The sequence below is a fragment of the Protomyctophum parallelum genome, assembly GCF_964188405.1.
Source record: "Protomyctophum parallelum genome assembly, chromosome: 7".
Lineage (NCBI taxonomy): Eukaryota > Metazoa > Chordata > Actinopteri > Myctophiformes > Myctophidae > Protomyctophum > Protomyctophum parallelum.
The window spans coordinates 19,033,699-19,055,656 of NC_139705.1; the positions used below are offsets into that span (position 1 = coordinate 19,033,699).

Sequence of the window (21,958 nt, forward strand, 5' to 3'; positions counted from 1 at the left end):
TAGTTAAGCATGTATCATCATAAAACTTCAGGAATAGTTTATAATATTTGGAAGAAAATCTCTCACACACACACACACACACACACACACACACACTCCATATATTCCTTATGCACAAAATTACTTTCCAATAATGGTACGTGTGTGTGTGTGTGTATGTACAGTGTATATATATATGCTATTACAATGAAAACATTTTCCCACTTGAGAAATAAAATACTCTTTATTGCCTTTTGTCAATATTCCTTATAAAATATTTCATTCAGTCGGACTTTGACATTTTCCACAGGAACTTTGTTCATTTTTCATCTGTTAGCTTTCACCAGAAACATGATCAAAGATTCCGAAATAGATTTTAAAACAATATATTTACAATAATTTGTAAGAAAGTAATACAATAAATGCACAACATTTCTGTATGCCTCATTGCCTGTCCGTCTTTAGTTCACATATCTAGTACCTTCGACCAACCGACTTCAAACTTGGTGTATGTGTCGCCAACTAACCAAGGGAGTTGAGACACAGACAGACAGACGGGTACAATGGGCATGCATTCCCAATTTGCATTGTTTGTGGGTAGACCCGTGCTGGTCTAGGTTTAAAAAAAGTTAAAATATAATAATTAATTACAAATTACCGTACAAATTACTACAGCATAGTTTAAAATAACATCTAAAAGCATGCACAGTACAGAAATAGTAGTCATAATATAAAACATTCTTATAAAATCAACCATTTCCTTATAAATGAAAGACCATTCTTTCAGCTTTGCCCAGTTGATGGCTTCTTATATGGTCATGATGACCATATACTGGGACACTTTATACTAGGCAGGCCGGGGTGGCAAACCGGTGACCTTTCAGATTATCAGAGGGTCTCTACTCTCTCATTGTTTAGAAAAGACACTAGAGATTGGGAGGTCTCTTATTTCTAATGGTTTGAGCCTCAATCACCACTCTGATATAACCAGTCCTTGTCATTTCTTTATGGACTTTGAAAGCAGTTTTAGCTGCAATACCACAATGTCCATTATAATACTGATGCTAGATAAAAACCAGGCTTGTTTCCATTCCATGCCAGCTTGGGAAATCAATAATGGTGGACATTGTAAACAAAGTGGAAATGGGTCCTTTAACATGTTCCTAAAATGTCATTGTCAAAAAGGACAACCAGGACACATTAATTAATTAATTAACCTAATTATTAATTTAGGTTTCAGTCTATTACTCAAACATGTTTGCTCCTATATGCAACACATTACAATGATTTCCCTGAGAAACAATGGATGGAAGGAAGGTTATGTGAAAAGAATCTAAGGCCGTGTTGAAAAAAGAAGGGACAGAGTGGACGACAATGCCCCAGACTCATGATGCAAACCAGATACTGGTGTCAGCGCATCACTACAGCACACGTTGTCAAAATGGGTTGAATTTCATAATGGCTCAATCAACCTTGTGAAGAATAATAGAAAAATAACAAGATATACTGTAGCAGAGTAGAAGGAGATGAATAGGTGGGTCTGAATGGATAGAAAGTTGGCAGGATCAGAGCAGCGTACATTTCACCCACGGAAATAAAACAAACAAAAAAGCAGAACAAACATCTTCTTGCTTTAGTTACTTGGCCTGCACTCCAGAGTCCGGCGAGGCAGGAGAGGATGAGCCGGCGGAAGATGAAGAGGTGGAGTTGGAAGAGTGGGACGAGGAGGCAGCAGCGGTGGAGGTTGAGATGGCGGTGGTCGTCGTGGTCATAGGAAGCTCCTCCCATTCAAAGTAGTCCTTCAACGGAGCGAGGAGGTGGCGTACGGCGGCAACGCTCCAGGACCTCCCCAGCACCTTCTGTCTCTGTTGCCGTGCCATGTTCCTCACGTCTGTGTAGTGCTTGGGGAAGCCGAAGATCCTGCAGAGAATTGGAGGGGAAGAGAGAGGGAGAGGTATCGGTTAAGTCTTCGTTGGACAATGGTGTAGCTCACAGCGTGACTCGTTTTGAGTGTGTAGATTGGCTATTTTCGACGAGCGACACGTCATACCATAGACTCTACTTGACGGCTTCTACTTCTAACTACCGTAATACTTAATGTATACTCTATAACATGGCATAGAGCAGTGGTTCCCAAACTGTGGTGCGTGCACCCCTTGTGGTGCGCGAGCGCCTTCTAGGGGGGTGCGCGACATGAAAAGGCTAATGGTGGTGCTATGGTTTTATTTTATATATATCAACATATTATGCCAAATAGTAATAATGGCAAGTATATGCAGAATATAGCCCATGCTGCATATATATGCCATATTCAGGTTCCTATATGTGCATGTGGATAAATAGGAAATGTATGTCTCTATATAGCTTATGCAATTTTGATTTCCATGTGTGTGTGTGGGGGGGAGGGGGGGGGGGATCGCAGCTACCACTGGCAGTAGGCTGGTAAATAGATACTTCAAGCTAAAAGCAGGCAATGCAGATACAAGGTTTCAGTCCGACAGCAGCAACAATATGTAGAGTTGAGTTATCCTTACTGCTCTATTTCGGTGCTCCAGAAAATGTCTTCCTTGCCGTTGTCGATGACAGGGAACTGACCACCTGCTCCCTGCTTCAGAGAGTTGGAATTGGAGGTGATGGTGCGGATCTTGTTGAACTGGGAAAAGCAACATAAAGGAAAAGGAAACATTAATTTAATGTACACAGTGAATCCTCAGTACCATGTGGTTCCATTTGTAATGTAAACTCAACATTAAATATTTGACTGTGATTACACACAACACATTACACAATAATTTGGAAATATATCATCGCTGTCGGGCAGAAACCTTGTTTCTCAATATTTTATCGTTTTTTGTTTTACAAAATGTGTGTCGCACAAAGAAAATATATTGAAAATAGCTGATCTATAAGCTTACAATGCATTGTGATGCAATGCGTTGTGAGCTTGTAGGTCTGCTATTCTCGCTATTAAACTCATTTTACCACTCACTCGATTTGCCACTCACTTTATGCAGGTGCATACCATCTACAATAACTACATTGGATCCATTGGAACACAGGATATTTTCCCTGAAAAGTAACATTTTTAGACATACAAGGTTTCCAACGACATGGCGACTCAAGTCGAGGTGAGAACAGAAACGAACGGTATTGAAAGTATACACTGACCTTGGCCTTTCTGTTCAGCTCCAAACAGTCCTGTAGGTTCACCTTGTCATTTGGAGCGGGTGTCATGGGCCTGTAAGAATCAAGAAACCAAGAGAAGCTCATATACAAACAGTGAAATGTTGGTGTGTTTGAGGGTTGAGGAGATGTAGAGTTGCTGGCCAATATTGATGACATCATGGGCTTCAAAAAAGTTATGTGTGCAACTTATGGCATTTATGGTGTACTTGTAGCCACCAGCTAAGTGGCCTTGTGATTACCTCAACCTCCCTGAAAGTGGGAGGATGGGGTTCGATCCCCGGCCGAGTCATATCAAAGACAAGGGACCCAGTGCCTCCCTGCTTGGCACTCAGCATCAAGGGTTGGATTGGGTTAAGCCCCTGCGACATACTAGCGTCATCAAACTCCCTCACCTTACAGAAACAGGAGATAGGCTCCTGCCCTATGGGCCTCATGGCTCGGCAAGGCTTAATTACTCACTTGTAGGTAGTGCAGAGCCAGTCACCAGCCTTTACTAAACCATGTTGTACATGAATAGAGATAACACACCTGTGTTAACATATTGCTTTGCTATGTTTGAACCCATCATCAGAATGATTAGAATATGATGTCCACAGTCAGTCAGTTAAACAAACTGTAGCATATCCACAAGCTCGTAGCGCGGCACTCAAGCTTGTAGATCTGCTATTTTAGAAAAAATCGTGAAAATGCGGCGCAAATCTTTGAATATATATTCTTTCAGAGCCAAAGTTTTTAACTCAAATCTTTGCTACTGATGGGGTCCCTGGAACAACATATTTTCAGATGAGGGTCGGCGGCCAATTACATATAATCTTAATTGGGGGTTCTTGACATGAAAATGTTTGAAAACTACTGACATGTAGAAACATGAGGGTTTTTCCAGGAAACCGTCAGGACTTTGAAGGATTTGTAGAATCGTTCCCAGGTCAAAATGGGTTAATGATAGTACTACATTTAAAGCACATTCACACATTTTCAGTAACCCGCAACAAGCCTACACTAGTACAATTTATTTATCCACCTGTAACTCTGAGAGTGTACAATTGTAACCACTTTTGTTCAGACTCACACTGTACCTGTTCATGCCTGGGATGTTCCCCCAGAAGTAACGCTTCCTGGCAGCAGGACTGACTTTAACAGCATCCACCACCACTGGGTCACACTGTCAACCAATCAGATGCAGATGAGTCACATATATATATATATATAATATATTTCTAATTATTTAATTAGCCCTTTACTCTATATCCTATCTGGTTAAAAGGTTATATTGTGATTTGGAGGAGCATGGTGTACTTGTTGCATAAATATGAAGTTAGAGTGGAGTGGGATTGAGTATAGTAAATCACAGCAGAAGAGAGTAGTGAAACAAAGAGGTGGTTATATAGAGAAGAGAAGAGAAGAGAAGAGAAGAGAAGAGAAGAGAAGAGAAGAGAAGAGAAGAGAAGAGAAGAGAAGAGAAGAGAAGAGAAGAGAAGAGAAGAGAAGAGAAGAGAATAAAAACAAACCTCTAGGTAGCGGGAGATGTTGTGTTTGTCGTGCAAGTTCATGAAGACAACATTTTCGAACAGCCAGAAGAATGGCCTGGGGTCTTCTTCTTTAGGCTTCAACTGGTTGAGGATGCGGTAGTACTCAAAGAACAGCCTCCCAGTGCCCTCTGCAGGACACGGTTGGAAATTACACCACACGAAAGAGAGTTACACCAGTATACATTATACAATTAATTGTTCAGGGGAATCGGCACAACAATATCTACATTGGAGAGAATAAATCATAAAATGCGTGTCGATCTGTGGCAAATACAAAAACGTGAAAATATCATAACATAGGTCATTCTTTAATCTTTACTACAGAGCTCATTTTACTAATTTAATTTAATTAAATCCAAATTCCATTGCAAATATGCAGTTGGAAGGGGAACCCATGGCAGAGGTAACTTAAAAGTAGTCTCGCGTAGCCAGACGATCAGAGATCTTCGCCTACAGATAAGTACTAGATTCAATGTCTTGGCTAAAAACTGTGTGGGAACTATTCATAAATGTAAGACAATAACTGCATTGCAGAACCAATGCAAATACTTTACGGCGGTCAGGTCATTCATATTGGGACAGTGATTTGATCTGCTTTTCAAAGCATTGGGCGTGTGATTGTTTAGCGGCCATTATCATTCTCACTGTTCGAGCACATTTAGATTTCCCCAGAGGTATCAGTCGCCTATGTGGGACTACCATCCCTGTAGAACTCTATTGGGGAGGGTGAGCCCTCTGCAGATGAGATGAAATAATTACAACAACATAACGTTGTGATACGTACACACTACTGTAATCTTTATTCATTTATTTCTATTCTTTGCTAAATTAGCCAGGGGTAGGGCCCGGTAAGCATTGCCCATCTTAATTGGACTCTCTAGTCTATCATGTCTAATGACAACTTGTGCCTTGGACTTTCCTTTTCCTTTTTTCTGATTATGTCTTGACCAAACTGCACCAATGCACAAACGCACATACCTTGTCGTCCAAAAGAGATGGAAATAAATCAACTGAACTGAACTACACCTATTGTGTACTGTAGCTACTTTAGATGAAGTATTGCAATAAAAAACAAAGACGGATCATTTACTGTACATGTACATACCATAGAGGCCCTTTCTTATTGGGTTGACGATGGAGAGGTCATTACATGGACTGCCACCTATCAGCAAATCAAATGGACCCCATTCTTTAAGCTGGATAAGAGATAAGAAGATGGGTTAGCTTGATCTGCATTCGGCTAAACACAGTAGAACTGTAGAATGTCCAGGTGGAAGTTGGAAGTTGGAACCAGCTTTAAGCAAACCTATAGCTGAATTCCAATACCCCAAATCTCTGCCACTCGCCCACTCACACTCGGTCACGCCAGCATGCTCTTAATCCAGAGCGACTTACATTAAGCAAGAACAAAAAAGCATGGAAATACATCACATAAAAACATTTATCATGAAACATGCGTAAGCTAAGAAAGTAACAGTGGAATATCTATATAATGAAACTATACATATAAACTATACATCTATACTACTATGCTATACATATGTACTATGACGTGCTATGACTACATACAATGCAATTATAGTGCTGTCTACAGAAATGCTATCTAAGGGGGTGGGGTAAGTGCTATGGGCCAAAGGTGGGTTTTCAGACTACGGCGGAAGATTGGGAGTGATGCTGCAGTTCTGACTGCAATGGGAAGTGCATTCCACAGTTTTGGAGCCAGAAGGGATGGTCACATATTTCGGCAGGTCACCATTTTCACCATAACACCACCATGCTGGAGCTGGAATGACCGAGTGTAAGTGAGCGAGAGGCCGAGATGAATATTTGGAATTTTTGGGAGTAGGGAGGACTAAAACGCTAGAACGGTCTGTCACCTTCAATAGATTGGGCACCCAAGCTAGAGTTTGTAGCCTTGTAGACACTACTTGTTTGTATTTCTTTTCACGTGTAGCTGCCCACTTACGTGTATAGTCTAGATGTGTTTTGTTTGTGTGTGTATAGGAACAAACAAATCACACCTGTGTGAAGTGAGGCGCACTCTTATTGCACATCAGCTCATTCTGGCTAATCACAATTTGCGTCCTCACTTTTCCGTCTTCACTTTTCTGCCCTCACTTTTATCTTCAATATGTATATGTGCTCCCGCCAATCAAATCATCGCTATGGGGTGATCAGCCAATCACAAGCCAAAGTTTGTGTTTACACAAACCCGAAATGCTGGGCATAGGAGGACGTACCCCGATTCCAACCCTTGATGAATGATGATACCGGGTACCATTTTTATAGTCTTTGATTTGACAAAGCCGAGGATTTAACCCCCGTCCTCCCACTCTAAGCACGGACACTCTAACACTCACACTGAGCTGGTAAAACCTGTAGTTAGTTCACATACATTTTCCTTGGTTAGGTATCTGACATCGTCCACGTGTGTGATCTTCGCCCCATGGTTGACTTCTGATACTGCAAGGCAGTCCTCGTCGATCTCCGAAGCCACGTACAGCTCCACCTTGATTCCAAGCGCGTGTAGCACTACGATCCCTGGATGCGTAACGCATGGTAAATAAAATGGTAAATGGTGCATTTATATAGCGCCTTTATCCAAGGCGCTTTACATAGATTGTGCATTACATTCACCCATTCATACACCGATTGCGGCGGAAGCCATGCAAGGTACCAACCAGCACATCGGGAGCAATTGGGGGTTCAGTGTCTTGCCCAAGGACACTTCGACATGTAGACGGGAGGAGCCGGGATTCGAACCGCCGACCCATGGATCATTGGACGACCTGCTCTACCTCTTGAGCCACAGCCACAGTCGCCCCACATGTACACAGAGACACAGCGAACAGGTTAGACATACACCACACACATCGTTGCTCCTCAGCGGCCCTCGACAAAGCTCACTGCTTCGTCTGAGCCACCGCGGGACTGCTGAGCAGCCTTTTAACCGTAATTGCACTACTTAATGCGCAACGAAATTCAGGCGGGTGCTCGTATAGCCTCGTAGGTGCATCGTCTCGTAGATGTATTTGCCATTCCGAAGTTGAACTTTGTCACTACTGTTGGAGCAGCCATAACACTAAACAGGTTTGTCCCGATATTCTGGGCATCTTTGTAAAGTTAGTGTTAGTAAAAAGTGCAGGTAAAAGAGTAACTTGAGCAGACGAACAGCTGTCACTTTCCCATTCACTCTAGCTGTAGCTGCTGTGTTTTTCACTGCAGCCACCTAAGGGAAATAACATGGCTGCGTGCAGGACACCTCTCTGTGGATTTGTGTATACGCGCCAACGCGTGCATGTCGTGCAGGGAATAATTATGGTACACCTTCTGAAAAAACCTAGAACACACCACTGTGTGTGTATGCTGCCTGCATACAAGTGTAAACCAACAACATACATTAGACTTGAATCCAGAAATACTGAGACTATATGTTCCTTCCTTGAACGGATTTAGTCTTGAATTGTATCTGTACCTGTTGATATGCCGTCAAACAGAGACAGAACTCTGATGGGTCTGCGGAGGTTGGCCGGGATGGATGGGTACATCCGATGAGGCTCCTATAGTGAACAGAGGGCATACAATAACAACATGTTTAGTGTTTCAGCTCGAACATAACCTCCTCTTCGGGTTCAGGTAAAGCATTTCGGAATATACCGTACAGTCAGAGTCTGTTATTGTTCCAGACTACCAGTATTATAACATTGTTACGCCGTTGTTGACCTTTGTGTGTGTGTGTGTGTGTGTGTGTGTGTGTGTGTGCACTGTGTGCGTGCGTGCGCACGGCCGTTCCATGACCATCCTGGACGGTATAGAAGGCCCGGTTTATTTCAGTACAGTCCGCCACTGCCGTAAAGTGATTATTTCAATAATAATACGCTGGAGGAAGTAATAAAAAATAGACAGACAAGTGGAGACTATATTGTTGACTACTATGGCAGATGCCACAGTTCATGAGGTTAAGGAGGCTGTAGACATTAGCCTGGGTAAACCCACTCCCCCTGCTGGACAACATTTCATTCTGCCAGGAGGGGTGAGTCTGGCATAATCGCCTGTGTGGCTGTTTAGCCGTGGGGCGGGAGAGTAGCGTTGACGGACAACCCCTTCAGCCAATCAGCGTATATCAAAACAAGAGGCGTCATCTAAACGCGTTCCGTTCCTACTTCCTCATTCCCATGTTTGTTGTTGTGAATGAGTCGAGGAGTTCACACGTCATCAACTGCTCAAATCGTTCCTGATTGGCCAACGTGCGCTGTCAATCACAGAGCCCTGAGCTCGGTCGCGGATTGGCTCGTACCAAAGCTGATACAATCTTAAGGACTTTGTATTACCATTTAGCCAGACTCACCCCTCCTGGCAGCATGAAATGTTGTCCAGCAGGGGGAGTGGGTTTACCCAGGCTAGTAGACATCACATCAGGGGGGGCCCCTGATACACTTTAACGCTCACCTGACTGTGAGGAATTTCACCAGTATGGCACATAACGCATGCAGTGCCCTTAAATTATATACACTAGCCCTTACCCGTTGTGAGACGGGCGCAGTACCCTTGTGGCTGCGGGGGGTACTGCGCCCTGGGTGCGTTTTCGCTTTTTTAATTTACTAATAAATTCATTATTAATCATTAATGTGTCAAATCGAAAAAGGGCTTCGTTAAGACCTCCATATTATTATGGTCAATGCCTGTGTGAAAAGTGGGAGCGATTGGTGCAGGCGGTGAGGAGATATGGCGGTGTTTCTGACACACACAGACAGACATTGACTGAATTATAGTATGATTACAAGCAGCTGGTTACGTACAAACTCCATGGCGCTCTGGTTGGCAAAGAGCGCCTGAAATCGTACACTCCAGTCCTCCCTGGGGACCAGGGCGCCGTGGGCTCTGAGATGTTCCTCGCAGAAGAAGCAGTGCCATGGCTCTTGGGCCTGGACCGAAGCGTACGAACCCGGACCCACCAGGATGTTCAGACAGTCTTCGCAGTAGGACCTGGAGAGAGAAGGTTCATTAGTTTTTAATCATTCAACCGGAGGAGAGGGGACAGACATTGTGAAAGAAAGCAGACAAAGAGAAAGACTAGACTAACAGGCCCAAAGAGAGAGAGAGAAATACAAACAGACAAACAGACAGACCTGTAACAGCTGTCGTGGCCACACAGTAAGACCTCCTTTCCATAGCAGCAGATGGTGCAGTATGACTGGTAACCATCAACATCGTAACAATGCGTAGTCTCTGAGAAGTTATCCTGGTGGACACACAGTGAAGGAACAGGACTCACTTTTAGAGGATTGGCATGGGAAAGAAATGTGTATAATAAAAAAACAAAAGGCTGCTTTGACTCAGTTCCCCCAAGTATTCATAATGCATTTAAATTTACATGATATCAGGCATGATGCTTCTTGCCCTCTTCGGGCTATATACCATAACATATACAGCATATAACATTTTTAATGCTCAGATGGAAGCTCATGTAAAGTACTTTAAGTGCCATCAATACATTGTTGACCGCATAGTTAAAATTGTTGTCTGACTTTTATCAGGAGAGATTTCCTTACTTTGCACGCCCGACAGAGGCCACCCTTAAACAGAGGATGGGGTATGTCCACGTCTGTAGTTCCACAACACAGACAGTATTCTGTGGGAGGAGTGTGAATGAGTCAATGAGTCAAAGGTTTTATCATGTAACACTACTAAACAGTATATTCTGAAAAGTGTTTGTACATATAGGATGCATTGGAACACATTCTATTTTCCTGTTCCTGACAAAAATGATACATGAACATACAAGGTGGTTTCTATAAGCCTGACAAGTGGCAATACAATAACTCTTTACAACATCACAACAATAGTCCATTAATGAATATTTTCTTGCTCACACCTTCGATGTCCAGGTTTGTCTCCATGATCCTGCGAATAGTGGTCGCTGGAAGAAGAAAGAACATAGTTGGATTAATTGTACTTATCTACAAAATTTTAATTATAATGCTGGGGGGGGGGGGGGGGGGCAGACCAGAGCTCACTCAGCGGCGAGAGAGAGACAGAGGGTCACAGAGAGAGAGACAGACAGCGAGGGAGGGGAGAGAAAGTGAAGGAGAGGGGGATGGAGAAGGCCTATAGAGCACCGAAGTCTGACTTCACACATGCTACCGCCATGGGTCGTGTTTTTTTTCCACCGTTCTGAATTCCCATAGACTTTTTTATATCACGTCAAATAAGAACGATGTTCCAAAAATAAACAAATGATCCCGGCGGTTTGACTCATACGGATATGAAGCATGAACTGACGGCGAGAAAACGCTAATGTTAATGCCGCCGAATCAGTAAACCTTTCATTAGAAACAGATCAATATGAGTGACTGACTATCGTAACCGATACAGAGCCACCTCCCAGGAGGGGGGGCCTACGTTAGTCCGACATGCGTGGCCGGTTAAGGCTCACCTGTGGCTTCCGGAGCCACCTTCAGACAATATCGCAGAGACCGTTTCGCTTATTTTTGGACCACAATGCTTATATGAGACTATATATTAAGATGACCTAATGTTATTCTCCATAGAGAATAATGTCTGCGACCCGGGGGATGAACGCAGAACCGCAACTGCAAAACTACTAATCTGGCCTTGACAGCCCATACATCCTGATTGTATTAAACGACTTTAAATGGCATTAAACTCACTTTGCCAAGTCACTTTATGCATGCGCATACCCTCTATAATCAATTTTATCTATGAGTTTTATTATTATTATTATTATTATGACGACTTGGTGACTGCCCAAGGGTACCTGACACAACTTGGAGTGAACATGAACACACACCTCTGCGTATCTGGTCAGGCTGTACATAGTCGCCGCTGGACGTGTCGGCTGTCTTGTACACTTGGTAGCTGTAGGATTTCTTCCAGTTTTCATCCCGATCATTGTAGAACCAAGAGCTGAGAGCGCCCCCCTTCCCCTTGCTCTTCCATGGCATCTTGCTTTTCGGTCTCCAGTCTGGAGACGCATCCTCCTCCTCGTTCTCAGAAGACGAGGGGCTCTGCTTCCGCGGTTTCTTCCACCCCGACGCCGTCCTGAGGCCTGTCGTCGTCCGCGCTCTGCTCCTGGTCCTCTTGCTTTCCCCTCGGAACATCTTTCTCCCAAAACTCACGACTTTCTTTATTTTGTCGTCTTCCTCCGACTCTGAATCCATTCGAGGCATCTTTTTACCCGAACTTGGAACTTTCTTTATTTTGTCGTCTTCCTCCGACTCCGAATCCACTTGAGACATCTTTTTACCCGAAGTTGGAAATTTCTTTACTTTGTCGTCTACCCCCGAATGTGAATCTTCCGTTACGTCAACGTCTACCTCGCTGCCTTCTCCCCCGCGCCCCGTTCCTCCCGTTTCTCTTTTCCTCCCCGTCTCCATGCTCTCATCCGGCCCGCGGGATAACGTGTCTGGAATGATGGACAGTTTTTTCAGGCAGACTGACACTTCCTTTAGTCCTCTGATGATTCTTTCCTTGTCCTTGTTCTTCCAGTCAGTGCTGGTGTGGGATGGGTGGTTGTTGGAGGAGGAGGAGGACTCATTGACAAGACATTTTGGGGGATTCGGCCGCATGTTTTTGTTGGTGACACCTGGGGGGGTGATAAAGAACAAATACAGATGTGTTCACTGAGGGATGAATACGCCCATCTGTTCTTTTTCCCCCTTTTTTTAAGCAAATATTTAATTATGCTTTAAGTTCCGCACACCCCAAATTTTATTTTATTAATCTATTTTCATGCTTAGCTCACTGTAACAATATACTATAACAGATTAGGTTATAGAATAATCATAGGTTAATGAAAATCCAATCTACCATCATCTGTGTTTTTTTCCTGTTCGTCATCGAAGTTGTTGAAGGCCCACTCCAACAAGAGCTTCAGGTGATCTGCCAGATTTTCGCCATCAGTAGCTGCAAACGGCTTCTTGCAGCGATAAGCCATGAACTGACAACACACACACACACACACACACACACACACACACACACACACACACACACACACACACACACACACACACACACACACACACACACAGACAGAGATTAGATGTACACGTCTTATATATTCCATCTATGTTATATGCAATCATATGCTACAACTCTACACACACATACAGCGATTATAATACATACGTGCAATGGCTATAATACACACCTGCAGTGACACGTGTATAGCTTCTTTGTACTTGGGCTGGTTTTCAAAGTACTTGACATTGAAGCACTCGGTGAAGGCGGTGAAGGGCCTCAGAGAGGCAGCACCGAGTTGCTGAAACGAGACAGTGATGTAAATAGACTGCAAACTGCTTTTGCTACATTCCAATTGGCTCTAATTAATCACGTAATCAATCAAGTTTGTCTTGAAGTCTGACACAACTATGCATTGTGTTCACAAGGTCTCCTGACACAGATCCCTCTAGACTCAGAGCAGGGGTGGGTGGGCAACTTTGATGATGGAGAGGGCCACTGAATTTCCATTCACTCCAGGGTGCCACTGTACATTGTATATCTGCACTCTATGGGCAGGCGGTGGTCTGGGGTAGAGTGGCCGGATGGTAACCAATATCTATATATTAGATAGCAGCATCAAAATGCTTACATTTTTGAATACTGTAGCCTACATACTGTACAGAACCCCAAGAGGGGTTCCCGTCCAGAAGGGTTAGAACACCAAAAGGGGTTCCTGCCCAGAATGGGATAAGGTCTAATTTTGGTTATATTTGTTTTCTTTATTGTTATATTATTTATTTGCCCTGAATTTGGCTTTCCCATGTTATTTGAGTTACGGGAAGTAGTAATTATGTTTATTGTGCCGGAACCTTTAAATAGTGATATTTAACTAGAGACACACAAGTGTGCAACAACAACACTTCCACTCATTCACAAGCGTTTGAACGTGAAAGACAGAGAAGGTTTGAATATTGTGTTAATCGTATCATTCTATATTGCAGTTTGTGTTGCTGTGAGTCTGCCTTGGGCACCTAGGATTCATTCCCTTAATTCCCATAAGTCAATATGCAGCCAGCAAGTTTTGTTTGTGATTTGTATTTTCTTTTGTTTCACATTTGTGTTGTGTTCATGGTTTGACGTTAATATGAGTGTTTATTTATGCTTTGTTTTATATAGTTCAATGATGGGTCTTTGGAGCTGTTAGAGAGCTTGATAAACCATCAGTATGCAGAACCACTGTTTCGTTTATGACAATGTAGGGAGTGATAGGGCTAAAGTGGTTGAAATGTGTGGAAAAACCTCCAGCTCTCACCTTGGTGTACATTCTGCTTCCGTACCACTGCACCAGCCTCTGTCCTGGTACAGCAGGCAGGGCGTGATCAGGCCAGGCCTTGATCAGTCCAGGCCACAGAGTGATGCTGTCTTTTAAGCCCCACACCAGGTCATGCTCCAAGTGATCAAAACCATCCTGACGAAGAACAAGACAACAATAATCAGGGTTCCCACACTTTATGAGAGATTATTTTCCAGGAGTGACCCACACACCTATGACCATTATGAACAATAAATAATGACCATTGGTCAGTATTTGTTTCATAAAATGAACCACAGAAATCAATTTCATAATTGACTTTTCTTCTTTGCCGTAACAAAAAAGTTTTGAACCATGAACGCATTCCACAAATAAAAACATGACCAAACCAATATGAAGAGTTGAGCCGAAGAAACATTTAGGTCCATAATTTAGTCTAACTGCTCCCCCGAAAGTCCCATCTGTCCTGACCCCTTAACTATAATGTATACATTATGGATAATTAGTATGGACTTAAACGGTTCTTCGTCGCAACTCTTTTATACATTTATTAATTCATTCATTCATGTGAACCCTAATGGTGCGTTCACATGAGGCATATGCAAAGATGCAAAGATCACATCATATTTGTTGCTTTGTCGCTTTTGTATATCTGTTGCTCACACGGTCATTGACGTCATCAAGCGTGAATCTGTAGTGCCGTGTATCGGAGGTGCGGCGGCCAGCGGGTGAGATTGAGAAAAAACAACAACAATCCAGCATGTAGCTTTGTAGCATTGCATCTGGAAGTTGAACGCAGCTCAGCTTGAATGTGTAGCTTTGTATCATTTGCAGCAGCTATACAAATGTCCTTCCATTGACAATGAACGGTAGACTGTATCTTTGCATCTGCCCGTATGAATGCCACATCACAACCATACTGTCTTTGTTGTCAGTGTGTCTCATTCTCGTCTGTCCATAAATTACATTTTACTCAGAGGTCTATGGATGTGAAATGAGATAAACAGCAGCTTGAACGTGTCAAAGTTCCCGTACCTGATAACAAGAGGGCTTAGGCTTTCCCTCTTGGGTTGACTTAGATGCACGAGAGACGGTAGACTTGAGACTGATGGCAGCCCGGTGGACCTGTGCAGGACCTCGGAGGACCTTTGGAGGACCTCGGAGGACCTGTGGAGGACCTGTGGAGGACTAGGACACACACACACACACACACACACACACACACACACACACACGTATTCATATGAACACAACAATGCAGTGGGTGGGGGTGGGTGCGCACAGAAAGATAAAAGTGGACAAATATACACACTAGAGAGGGGCTCTCGGCAGAGCGCATATCTCCACCGGGCTGTGTTTGCCTAGCCAGGGCTGTTTTATAGGTCATACGTTGCAGTTGTCACGACCGCATTCGTGAGCAGATGTAGATTTACCTTTGTTGGAGCGACATTGTGTTTCGATGGGTCAACTGCATCTTCATCATCAGCATCACCATCACTATCAAGCACTATATAGCCGTTACCTAGAAGAGAGATAGGAAAGAAAAGTGGAAATAGAACAATTTTAAAAAAGAGTGCATCTACAGTAGTACTGCACACCACTGCGGAAACTGGAGTTTGACTCCTGAACGGTGCCTATGGCTTTTTTTTTATAGCTGTGAACACATTCTACACGACTGTTTTGTCTGTTTAGCAAGGTTATTGTAAGAGTTGGTGAGAAAGAGATTTACCCATTTTGATCTGAGGACGATTCTACAAATGTCTTCTAAATCCTGACAGTTTAACCCCATGTTTCTATGTCAGTGGTTCTCAAACATTTTCATGTCAAGGACCCCCAAAAATATATGTAATTAATTTGAGTTAAAAACGTTGGCTCAAATACATGTTCAAAGATTTGTGCCACATTTTCACGATTTCTCAAAAATAGCAGCTATGAGCTTGTAGATCTGCTATTTTTCAATAGCTAAATTATAACATAATGTTTAAAACACCAAAAGGGGTTCCCGCCCAAAATGTGTTAAGCAAGTGAGAAAGTTAGAAAGTAGAGTGTTCTTACTGTTAGTCATGGCTTTTATTCTGGAAGGAGTCGACCCTGTGATTTCCACATCTGAAACAGAAAACATATACTGTGGTCAATAATAATCCTCATGGTCGTCCTCACAATCAATATACTGCCTAACCATAGGGCTCTTCTGCCGGGCAACAGTTTTACTTTATTCGTTTATTTGGTCGGGACAGTGTATATTGATGAACATTACATTAAAAAAAAAAAAAAAAATACCAGATTTAGCAAAACTCAAACATCAAACAATAGAAACAGGACTGACATACAGGACATAGCATACAAATACCTAGTACATTTCAAACGTAATAAGACTAGTAATAATAAGAAATAAGAAAATATTAAACTATTAAGTGGGAGGGAGGCAGGGCTTGGCTGAAAGACACTTACACTGGATAGACATGTCATGTCTTTTTACACCAAAATGCTCCTGTCCTCCAATCAGAAACACTTTGTTGACTGAGTGACCGACTATATTACACATGCAGGGATTTTGGGTGTGCTGCTCATATTGAATACATTAGCCATAAGACCAAGAAATAATAAAGAAGAATAGGCAATTGCGAATGTATAGAAAGAATAGGAAATAGGAAAAAAGGAAGGAATAGGGACTAGGAAATAGGAAACAAAAGGGAATAAATAGTCTGTTCCCATGGGACATAAAATAATATAAAATAGGGAACCGGGAACAGAAGGAATGTAGTGGGATATATAAGAAACAGAAAGGAAATAGGAGGGTGAAAGTATAGGGCTGTGGTTCTCAAACCTTTTAATTGTATAACTTTGAGAGTGTACAAATAGGTATGCTCTCATAGTTACTGACCTTTAAAGGTATATCTACAACCCCTTAAGGAACCCTGGGGGTCCTGGATTAGGCTATAGGGAACAGGGAATAGAAAATAGGAGACAGGAAAGTAATAGGGTATATAGACCAGTTACCGGAGGAGTCTGCTGAATGGTACACTATATTTAGGTCCACTGTCTTTTTTTCCTGCCTGGTCCGGGATGGCCCTGAGAGTCTCTTCCGGTGCGACCAAGTCTCACCCCCATCTGTCGAACCACCATCTCCCCAATTCTCGCTGTCATCTGTCACACCGGCTGCATCATCTTCCTTGTTGTCCTCTCTGCGTTCTTGTCCAACAGGGTCAGGGTTGGTCCCTGAGCTACAGGAGAAAGCCTGGAGGTGAGAAAGGATGGAGAGAGAGAGAGAGACACACACACACACACACACACACACACATACATACAGAGATGCATGAGCGCAGAGTTGTGTTGGCGGCATTGTCCCCGGTTCAAGATAAAACGTTTAAACCATTGACAATGTTATTATGTAAAAGTCAAAGATAAAATAATATATACATTTAATAAAATACATTCTGATCCGAGTTTGTTTTTGTAACAGACCTCGGTGAGCAGCTGGTTCCAACGCAGAGAGCTAGGCAGGGCCAGCAGAATGAGGAAGAGCTTACGCAGAGGAGAGTCCTGCTTTGTTTTCCTCAACACCTACACCCACAATGAAGAGAAGAATATGTATCATGCATGGTACTATATACCAGACAGCATGCAATGTGTGTGTGTGTGTGTGTGTGTGTGTGTGTGTGTGTGTGTGTGTGTGTGTGTGTGTGTGCGCGTGCATGCGTGTACACACATACAGTATATAATCACCACATTACCTTTGACCATGCATTAAGCCCTCCTGTGCTGGGTGATCTGCTACAGTACTCCTTGGCAAGTATCATTGACCGGGCGGCGTCGCATATATCCAGCTTAACACAGAGGTCTGACATCATGGAGGAAATCTTGTAAAACTACAGGGGAAACGGTGAGATGTCACATTAGGAGGATCTGCTTCCTAGCATCCATTGCTGAATATTTAAGACACAACTTTCCCTTCAATATGCTACCTTTTTGTAAGCAATGGCCCAGCGATATCTGATCACTTCAGAAACAAATCATAGTGAGTTACAGTTCGATTCCATATAATATATACGGTATGCTGTAACTGTCTCTATATAACTAGAAACTAGAAAGACAGGCAAAGACCATAACAGACCAGAAAAGAGATTCTAAGAACAAAAGTGTTGCCTTACATCCTTTTTGTCCATGGTGGGTTTGACTAGAGTGGTAATGCTTCTCAGCGCCACATCTCCCAGTTGCTCTGGCATGCTCTCTGCTAAGGTCTTCAACACAGCCTGGAAGAATGTCATTGATGCATTCATGAAATCCTGCTCTGCCTTCTTTCCCAGATTCTCTGTCAGGTCTTTTGCAAAGTGCAGGAAGTTGTCCTTGGTCAAGGGGAGCAGCATGCTTTGGGAGGTGAGGATTGAGGTGTCACGCCTGCGGATAAAGTTCTCTACCCCTGGGGCCTGTAGAAGGTGCCTGGCATAGATGCGCACCAGGTAAGAGGCCCGCCGGAGTTCACAGACCGCATCCGCAGTTCTCTCTTTCTGGAAATCAGATAGTGGCTCCAGGATCCGGGAGAGAAAGACAAGCCCTATCCTGTAACTGGGGTTGCTCATTCGGGCAGCAATCTTCAGGGAGTCCATTGATGAGTCCAGGTACTGGAAGTATTCTGCCAGGTCCTTCCAATGGATGGACATCTTATGTGCAGCCCTGCGGAGGTAAAGACACTGAGAGGAGATGGGGATGGAGGGGTTGTGGGGCTCTGTGTTGGCTAATTTGACCAACATCTCTTTCAAGTTGTCGTTGGTGGGATTGCACAAGGCGAAGTGGCGATGGATGTCGACAATCAGCTTGGCGATGTGGCTGAAGGATGCTGTGACTCCCGAGTGGCAGGCTCTCGTTGCGAGGTCCCGCAGACCACAGAGCACCACCAGCTTAGGGCTGAAGGACCGCAGCTGGGCCACGACTTCACGAGAGTCCTCTGGGTCTGGGGAGTTAGTGTAGAAAACAGCCAGGTTGGAGAGACAAAGACGGAACTTGTTCAGAGTTCGGATCAGTGGATGCGCCCCCTTGGCCTTATTCGCATGTGCCTTGGTACCCGCGTTCGCGTCTTCGTCATCGTCAAGGGAGTCCAGCAGTCTCAACACCTTGACCCCTGTCCTTTCATCAAAGTAGCCAATCATAAGGACCGTCGTAGTCTGCCCTTCCCCTAGGTCTGCCTTTCTGTACATGTAGAGGCTGTAGGGTGACTTTTCGCAGGCCATGGTGATGTCCGCAGGGTACTGAGGGCCCATGATGCTCGTGAACGATGGAACCATCACCCCGCCGGCCCTAGAGGCGCCGGAACAGTTCGAAAAGTACTTCAATATGAAGCGGCTCAAACTGCTGCTGTATTGTACGTGTTGTAAGGCACTTCCCGCCTGCTCCTCCTTCTCGTCCAGTTGCATTGCTTCATTATCCGTTCTCTCCTCTGTGTGCATCGTCTCCGTCGCTGGCGTCACCTGCTCAGCTGTCTCCATCTCCACCACCTCCACCACCGCCCCCTCATCGTCAGAAGATATGATCAAATATCTATTCTTAGGTGTTGTGTTGTTTTCTCCCTTCACGCCATCCTCTGTTTTCACCTGCGTAAACTGTGGTACAATGAAATCATGTCAAACAATAATAATCACAACAGTTATGTTCACAGCCATTGCATTCATACACTTGACATAAATGTGGTATTACTGTTCATACTGTTACTATATTACAGCAAATCAGTGCTACACTCTTTTCCAACCAAAGGACACACTGACAGACAGATGTACCTGTCTCTCAACCAGTCAGAGTCTCATTCTGTGCATGCAAGCCATGCATATGTGCGTGTGTGTAAAGCCTGGTTTCCATTCCATTTTAACCAGTGCCGTGCCATCCAGTCTAGAGTCCACCTATTACTCCAGTATCCAATAATTTGCCTGCATATCCACTCTAGTCTAGACCAGTTAATACCATGAAGTTCCGAAACTGGCCAAATGAATTGAACCCAGTCTAATGTGTGGGTGGAAATTAGTGTGTAGTTAACAGTGTGTGTGGAATAGCATAGCAATCATCTAGTCAAAGTGTCTTACTTAAACTTAAACACACACACACACACACACACACACACACACACACACACACACTAACTGCAATAAAAGTGTTGCATGTGTTGATAATACTCCCAACATTTGGGGCAGACATTTATCTAGGGCTCTAGCATACAGATAACGTTTAGCTCTGGTCCATAGCGTTAGATTAGAAGGATTTGCTAATCGCTACGGACCAGAGCGGGATAGTTCAGCCTAGCCGGTTGAAAAGCTCACAGACATGATCATCCGTGCAACTACAACGGAAATGTAAATACGCTCAGCAACAAGTTAAGCCTACATAGGATAACTTACAAATGTTCACAACAATCACTTCATGGATAATGTTTAACCAATGTTTACCAATGAGAACAAACAATGTTAGTAAACGCGCGCAACGTTGCGCGCCCTCTACAGTAGAGGCAGATTCAAACAATGCCTACTTATTGTCGATAGCTACAATGTTATTACACTGGCACAAGCGCATTCGCGCGATTGGCGACAACGTATCAAGTCAACTACCTGCAACAACAATATGTATTAGTTACTCATAACAACTATCTATCCGTATTGGCCTATTTATTTAGACACATTTATTGTCAAAATAATTTAAAATATCGCTCGGAAAACAGCCCCTCGTCTTACCCTCTCCATTTCTTCTTTCATTGATTCTCATTTCTCAGTCAGGGGAGGGGCATTTAAAATAGCACGGTAGACCCGCGAGACTCTAGCCAATGGTTAGTGTCGCGTGCGGCCGGGCGTGTCCTCCATCGCTTGTAACGTGACACCACCAGGCCCGATGGTCCCCCTCCTTCTTAAAATAATTCTCATTGCGAAACATTCGATCGAGAAGACACAAAAAACGTTTTACATGTCGGAACAGAACTGTAAACAAAATAGTTTGTATAAACTCAACAACGGTGATGTAGCGGTTGTAGCCTATAGTAGCGCCAAATGTAGCCGTTGGTCAAATAATCGTTCATTTATAAATCGTCGTACTGTGGTGTTGCTCGCCGAGCAGATCTACGATCTTTGTAGATCAGGCATATTATAAACCTAACCAAAATAACTACAGCGGTCAGCTGTTAGTCTATTCGTATTCCGTCTGACTGACAACGCCAAAACAGCCTGTAGGCTAATGTTAACCCCATAGGATTTTTTACTAGGGAATACAATGTTGTTAGACTATTGTTATACACGTGACTTAAGCTCTGTGTGGTGTGGTGGTGGGGGATGGGAGTCCGTCCGTCCATTTCCTTGAGCAGTTGTAGTAAAAGAACCGCACTAAAATGGCGGACAGCTCACGTTTGACAATTAAAGCCGTGCGCCGTAACGTTAACACCTATAGATTTGGTTGAATGTAACGTGACGTCATCTTCGTCGTGACAAGTTAGTCACGTTTCTTCTTGATGGTGCGTAGACTGCACATAACAACTTTAAACGAACAGTTCCCGTACTTAGAAGAACCAATGGCGTTCTCTACAGAACTTATGTAGAAAACGTCGGGTCATCGGAAACAAGCACATGAAATACGATCCCGACGGTGTATTTAAAGTTGTTTGACGACTAACCGATACTCGCAGTTTCAATATAGCCCACAGCGCAGGGCGCGCCGCAGGCCATTGTTTCATACAGGTTGCTTAATTTATTCGCGGAGAAAATTTCGAGACCTAATTTCGAACGATATTCACGTCGCATCATGATCATCCCTTAGTTATAACGCGCTCAGTGTGCGTGCAGTGTAACAACACAAACAGCAATTTACATTCATGCAAATTAATCGCGAAAAATAAGCGCCCGGGCGGATGACCCGAACGACCGTGTGTGTGTGTGGTTAGTTTATTGAGTTGTTTTCCACAAGTTTTTTTGTGAACTTGTTACTTATGTTTGAGTAGGCCTACAAATATCTAACTGGAAGC

The 21,958-nt window shown here is 43.6% G+C and overlaps 1 protein-coding gene across 1 annotated transcript; it reads right to left on the reverse strand.

The window, feature by feature from the left end:
• Positions 1-956: 956 nt before the first annotated feature.
• On the reverse strand, positions 957-20,693 carry LOC310861963 (uncharacterized protein; the record flags this gene model as incomplete). Its single annotated transcript, XM_083769699.1, has 24 exons — positions 957-1,899; positions 2,514-2,632; positions 3,148-3,217; positions 4,242-4,327; positions 4,674-4,822; positions 5,800-5,890; positions 7,090-7,235; positions 8,170-8,254; positions 9,494-9,680; positions 9,824-9,936; positions 10,247-10,326; positions 10,570-10,614; positions 11,506-12,300; positions 12,525-12,654; positions 12,868-12,978; positions 13,972-14,127; positions 15,007-15,159; positions 15,405-15,493; positions 16,027-16,077; positions 16,972-17,209; positions 17,437-17,535; positions 17,706-17,840; positions 18,123-19,568; positions 20,685-20,693. 24 exons carry the CDS (start codon positions 20,691-20,693, stop codon positions 1,617-1,619), a joined length of 4,866 nt encoding a protein of 1,621 aa, XP_083625825.1. The 3' UTR covers positions 957-1,616.
• Between the last annotated feature and the right edge of the window lie 1,265 nt (positions 20,694-21,958).